The 6000-nt window shown below is 52.3% G+C and overlaps 1 protein-coding gene across 1 annotated transcript; it reads left to right on the top strand.

The window, feature by feature from the left end:
- The first annotated feature begins 1029 nt into the window (after nucleotides 1–1029).
- Cd79a (CD79a molecule, immunoglobulin-associated alpha) lies at nucleotides 1030–4785 on the top strand. Its single transcript, XM_013032667.1, has 5 exons — nucleotides 1030–1187; nucleotides 1990–2286; nucleotides 2459–2577; nucleotides 4163–4231; nucleotides 4341–4785. Exons 1-5 carry the CDS (start codon nucleotides 1121–1123, stop codon nucleotides 4452–4454), a joined length of 666 nt encoding a protein of 221 aa, XP_012888121.1. The 5' UTR covers nucleotides 1030–1120; the 3' UTR covers nucleotides 4455–4785.
- Nucleotides 4786–6000: the final 1215 nt, after the last annotated feature.

The raw sequence follows: 6000 nt of genomic DNA, 5'->3' as shown, positions 1-6000 counted from the left end.
CTGGAGCTTTATACCACTTGAGCCTTCAGCCCTTCTTTTTTTTTCTGTATTTTTCTGGCCTCAGGCACAATCTGCCTGTGGCAAACCTCATAGCTGAGAACACAGGCACCCACTACCATGTCCAGCTTATTTATTGAGATGGGGAGGGGGGTGGAGGGAGGGAGGTGTTTCCTTTTTGCCTCAACTGGCCTCCACCTGTGAGAGTCTCCTTATCTCCACCCCCTTGGATTATAGGCCTGAGCCACCTCACTTAGAAACTGTTCATTGCACATTGTAATAATTCCATAGCTTCACAAAGACAGGTTGTATCCACATTTCAGGGGGGAAAAAACACCGAGGCTCAACTGAGATGCAAAATAAAGACTTCTCCATTTACCGGTGGCTCACACCTTGCTACTTCAGAGGCTGAGATCTGTGGATTGAGGTTCATAAACGAGGCAGGCAGGAAAGTCTGTGAGACTGCTACCTCCAATCAACTAGCAAAAAGCCCGAAGTGGACGTGTGGCTCAAAAGTAGAGCAACAACCTTGAGCCAAACGCCAAAGGACAATGCCTAGGCCCAGAGTTCTAGTCCCAGGAGCAGTGTGTGTGTGCGCGCACACACACACACACACACACAAGGCTCAGGAGAGAAATGAACCTAGTCACCCAGGCAGTTGGATAAGGGTGCCCTTCCTAATTTGGTCTTCATGAGTGGCAGCATTTACTGAGCTACTACTACACACCAGACCTGGTCCAGAGCTATGCACACACAACCCTCCACATCCTGAGAGAAAAAGAGAGACAGAGCAAATGGGGGCTCAGATTTTGGAGGGGCAAAATCACCCTGCAGATTCTCTGAATTCCGGCTCTCTCAGGCTTCTTTCCCGGATTCACCATGGCAGTAACAAGCCACCTCCTCTGCACCCCAGCAGTCCTGTCTCAGGGGGGTTGTGGTCACCACAGGTGCTCCAGCTGCTCTAGGCAGAAACCTTACTACAGCAGGCAGCCAGAGAGCCGGGTAGTGGGGGCCACTGGAGCCCATCTCCGGTGGGGCTGGGCAGGAAATAAGGCGGGGCTTGGGGTAGAATTTGGTACCCTAAGACTGCTGTGACCCGGACTAACCAACCCACTTCGAGAAGATGCCTACAGGACTAGGATCACCACTTACCACCATCTTTGTCCTCTTACTGACCGCAGCCGGCCTGGGTATGTGGCTAAACGGTGGGCATGGGAAGGGCTGGAGGGAGGGGCCTCCGGATAGAGGAAGGGCACCCCCAAAGGGAAAAGAAGCAGAGCCAGGAGGAGCTGGGTGGCCGTTAGAAATGACATCTGGCCGGGCGCTGGTGGCTCAGGCCTGTAATCCTAGCTACTCAGGAGGCTGAGATCTGAGGATCACAGTTCAAAGCCAGCCCGGGCAGGAGAGACCTTGAGACTCCTATCTCCAATAAACCACCAGAAAACCGGAAGTGGCGCTGTAGCTCAAGTGGTAGAGCGCTCGCCTTGAGCTGAAGAGTTGAGGGACAGCGCCCAGGCCCAGAGTTCAAGCCCCACGACTGACAAAAAAAAAAAAAAAAAAAGAAATGACATCTGATGCTGGTGGCTCACACCTGTAATCCTAGCTACTCAGGAAGCTAAGATCTGAGGATTGCAGTTCAAAGCCAACCCAGGCCAAAAAAAAAGGCTGTGAGACTCTTGTCTCCAATAACCAGAAAACCGGAAGTGGAGTTATGGCTTAAAGTGGCAGAGCGCTAACCTTGAGCAAAAGAGCTCAGGGACAGCTTCTGAAGAGTTCAAGCCCTACAACAACTCCTTCTCTGCCTGGGTAAGTTTCCAATCTTGATCCTCAGTTCTCAGGCTCTGGAGTCACTGGGATTATAGGCGTGATCCACCAATACCTGGCTTTCATAGAGGATTTCTTGATGGTTGCACAAGGAAAATCATGGGTCCAGCTGCAGGTAGGACCCTAGACCTTTAGGGTTCCTGACCCACTCTCATTTCTCATCTGCAGGCCCTGGGTGCCAGGCTCTGTTGTGGCACAAGAGTCCACCTTCCATGACCGTGAGCACTGGGGATGAGGCTCGACTCTTATGCCTGCACAAAAATGCCAGCAACCTCAATGTCACATGGTGGCATATTCTCCAGAGCAACCAATCATGGCCCCCTATATTCTTGGGTCTGGGCCGAGGTGCCCAGGGCGAGTGGGTCATCTCGAAGGTGAACAAGACCCACGGGGGCATATACCAGTGCCGGGTGCAAGACAAGGAAATACCAAGACATTCCTGTGGCACCTACCTCCGTGTGCGTGGTGAGTGTGCAGATCCCCGGCTCCCACTGAGAACCCTCCTACTTTCTTCCCTTCTCTGTGTCCTACCTGGGCTTTGAACCAGCCACTAAGGGCTCAAGGTGCAGCCTGTGAGGGAGGGTGGGGAAGGGCAGGAGGGCAGGGATCTGAGTAGCAGCACCCCTTTTCTTCACAGAGCCACCCCCCAGGTCCTTCCTGGAAATGGGTGAGGGCACCAAAAACCGCATCATCACAGCCGAAGGGATCATACTGCTGTTCTGTGCCGTGGTGCCCGGGACACTGCTGTTATTCAGGGTGAGCCCCATCCCTAACCCACCCCCAGGGACCCACCACCCTCAACCCAGCCAGGGGCCTGGGTGGGCCAGAATGGAAGCTCCCAAGTGCCCAGCGGGTCCTCTGCTGTTTAAGATTCTTCCACCGTTTGGGAGAATCAGAGCATCTATCTCCCAGACCAGGGGCTCTCCACCTGCCGTCCCCCCTGCAGATGAAGACAGCCATAAAGCAGGGACAAACAGACCTGGGGGGGGGCTCCCAGAGTCACTTGCACTGGCTTTGCCGTCGCACCTTAGCCCACAGAGAAACAATTATTATTTACTGTACTTAAAAAAAAAAATTGGTGGTATTGGTGTTGAACTCAAGTTGAACTCTGTCACTTATGTCAGACCAGTTCTTTTTTCTTTGGCTTTAGTTAATTTTTCAGATAGGGTCTCTTGCTTTTGCCCACCAACCTCTGACCAAGATCCTCTTGCCTATACCTCACTTGTAGCTGGGATCATAGACATGTGCCATCAAGCCTAGCTTATTAGTGTGTGTGTGTGTGTGTGTGTGTGTTACTTGGGCTTGCACTCTGGTCTTCATGCTCATGCTAGGCTTTTTCTGTTCAAGGCTGAAGCTCTACCACTTAAACCATACCACCACTTTTGGTTTATTGATGGTTAGTTGGAAATAAGACTCCCACATTTGCTTCCCTGGCTGGCTTCAATCCTCAATCCTCAGAATTAAGCCTCTTCAGTAGTTAGGAGTATAGTCATCAGCTACCAGTACCCAGGTGTCTGTCTCTCTCTTTCTTGTCACTTATGGGGCTTGAGCTCAGGGCCTGGATGCTGTCTCTGAGCTCTTTTGTTCAAGATTAGTGCTCTACCACTTTGAGCCATAGTACCACTTCTGGTTTTCTGGAGGTTCACTGAAGAGAAGAGTCTCATTGATCCTTTTCCCTGGGCTGGCTTTGAACCATGATCCTCAGATCTCAGCCTCCTGAGTAATTAGGATTACAAGTATGAGCCCAGTTCAGATTTATTTATTTATTTATTTTTGTGACAGAGTCTCCATAGTTCATTACCCAGGCTGACCTTAAACCAGGATTCTCCTCTTTTCTTTTTTTCCCCCATCGTGGGGCTTGAACTCTGGGCTTGAGTGCTGTCCCTCAGCTCTTCAGCTCAAGGTGAGCGTTCTACCACTTGAGCCACAGTGCCACTTCCAATTTTCTAGTGGTTTATTAGAGATAAGAGTCTCAAGGACTTTCCTGCCCTGGCTAGCTTTGAACCATGATCCTCAGAGAGCCTCCTGAGTAGCTAGGATTACAGGCGTGAGCCACCAGCCCCCAGGATTCTCCTCTTTCCACCTCCTGAATAGCTGGGATGATAGCTGTGAACCACCCTACCCATTAGTTATTGTTGTAATTCACAAATAATAAGGCAGTGGAGACAAAAGGAAACTAGCTTTGGGTCCAGAGAGAGAGAGAGAGACCTACCATGCCCCATCCTCAGTATGCAGCACCTTGTGCCCCCCATCTCTTTCTGGGAAGATTCCCTCCTGATATCCAGGGAGGGTTGGAGAACTTTTGCTCCCCCCCCCTGCCCCGCCCCATCATCCCCTACAGAAGCGGTGGCAGAATGAGAAATTTGAGGCCGATGTTCGGGATGACTATGAGGATGAAAACCTTTATGAGGTAAGCAGAGAATGCGGATGGGGTAGGGGTGGGTGTATGGCGGGGGGGGGGTGTATAGCAGGGACTGCAGCCATCCAAGTGCTATGCCCACCTCTCCTCCTCCCTGCAGGGCCTGAACCTGGATGACTGCTCCATGTATGAGGATATCTCCAGGGGACTCCAGGGCACCTACCAAGATGTGGGCAGCCTCCATATTGGGGATGTCCAGCTGGAAAAGCCGTGACCGTGACCACCACCACCAGCAGCAGCATCCTCTCACCCTGCCCCTGGCTGTTGTGTGCCCAGCTCCAAGTCTGTCCTCTATGCCTGTCTGGGGAAATTCTCTTGTCTTTTTTTCTCCACTTAGCTAGCTTCCCTCTGCACTATCCCCCCCCCCCAAACCACCCCTCCCCTGGCTGCCTTTCCCAGGCTGTCTCCCCAGTGGGTAATGAGCCCTTAATCGCTGGGGAGGGAGCCCTTAAGAAGGCTGATTGTTGCAGCCTCGTTAGTATATCCCCCCCACCCCCCCAGCCCTGTCATGGCCACTTAACAGTAATAAATCCTCTCCAACAGCAGACCTTGGCAGGAGTCATGGATCTCAGAGGAACACCCCGCTCCAGCTCCTTCTCCAGCTCCTTCTTCCCCGGGACCCATGAGTCTGACTCAAGTTGGCCCCTCCTTTCCTCAGCCTCAGGATTCTGGACCAAAGCAGTCCCTGGCCTAGGCCCATTCCAGGAAGCTGAGGACTAGATAGCCAGCTTGGAAATGCCCCTCCTGTTCCCCCCCCCCACTTCCCCAGAGAAACAGGAAGTCTTTGGAAGGGGAAGTCCCCACCACACCAACAGAAGGGCTGGTTTGGCCCCTTTCCAAGCGCCCCTCATTTTCTCACCCCTCCCTTGTCCCTAAGCAAATGGGGACTGTTGGGGGAGTTGTGGCTACCAAATTTTGTGCGCATATCTAAGCTCTGGAAACACGTAGGCTACTATCTTGTGAGGCTGGCATCCTACTTCCCCAGGGAGGATTTAAAGAGTGTGTGGGCAGCCAGGTGCCTGTGACTCACGCCTGTAATCCCAGCGATTCAGGAGGTTGAGATCTGAGGATCACTTCAAAGCCAGCCTGGGCCTGAAAGGCCATGGGACTCTTATCTCCAATTAACCACCAGAAAACCAGAAGTGGTGCTGTGGCTCAAGTGGTAGAGCGCGCCTTGAGCTCAGGGACAGCGCTCAAGCTGAGTTCAAGCCCCACCTCTGACAAAAAAAAAAAGAGTCTATGGACCATCATGTGTGGATGCAGGAGCAATCCAGAGTCACACAGCTAGGGAAAGAGACAGACTCAGAGGGGCAGAAGGCCAGGGAAGAAGAGAGACAGAGATGCAGTGACTCGTGGAAAATGCAGACACAGACAGAGCCCAGACACCAAGACAGACAAGGAAAGAAGAACCCCAGGGAAAGTGGGGAACACTGAACTTGGAAGAGGCTGAAGGGAGACTCACTGGGAAAGGAGGGAAAGGACTGAGCCAGGTGTGAAATAGTCAAGACCTGGCCTGGTGCAGGTGGCTTGTCAGCCCAGCTACTCAGGAGGCTGAGATCTGAGGACCTCAGATCAAAGCGTTTGGGACAGGAAGAAGTCCACAAGTCTCTGATCTCAGTTCACTACCAAAAAAAAAAAGCCCAAAGTAGAGCTGTGGCTCAAGTGATAGAATGAGAGCCTTGAGCTTTAAAAATCTCGGTGACGGCTCGCAGGCCCTGAGTTCAAGCCCCGGGACAGGCACAAGGAAAAAAAAAAAGGTA

Source organism: Dipodomys ordii, unplaced genomic scaffold (genome assembly GCF_000151885.1).
Source record: "Dipodomys ordii isolate 6190 unplaced genomic scaffold, Dord_2.0 Scaffold156, whole genome shotgun sequence".
NCBI lineage: Eukaryota > Metazoa > Chordata > Mammalia > Rodentia > Heteromyidae > Dipodomys > Dipodomys ordii.
Note: the sequence above shows the minus strand (reverse complement) of the source record. Positions and strands in the feature narration are given on the sequence as shown.

Bases quoted from the DNA above. Each gene is read 5' to 3' on its own strand.
- Cd79a (XM_013032667.1), top strand. From the start codon at position 1,121: ATGCCTACAGGACTAGGATCACCACTTACCACCATCTTTGTCCTCTTA. The intron at 2,287-2,458 runs GTGAGTGTGCAG...TTTTCTTCACAG, and splicing joins CACCTACCTCCGTGTGCGTG to AGCCACCCCCCAGGTCCTTC. The intron at 2,578-4,162 runs GTGAGCCCCATC...CATCCCCTACAG, and splicing joins GGACACTGCTGTTATTCAGG to AAGCGGTGGCAGAATGAGAA.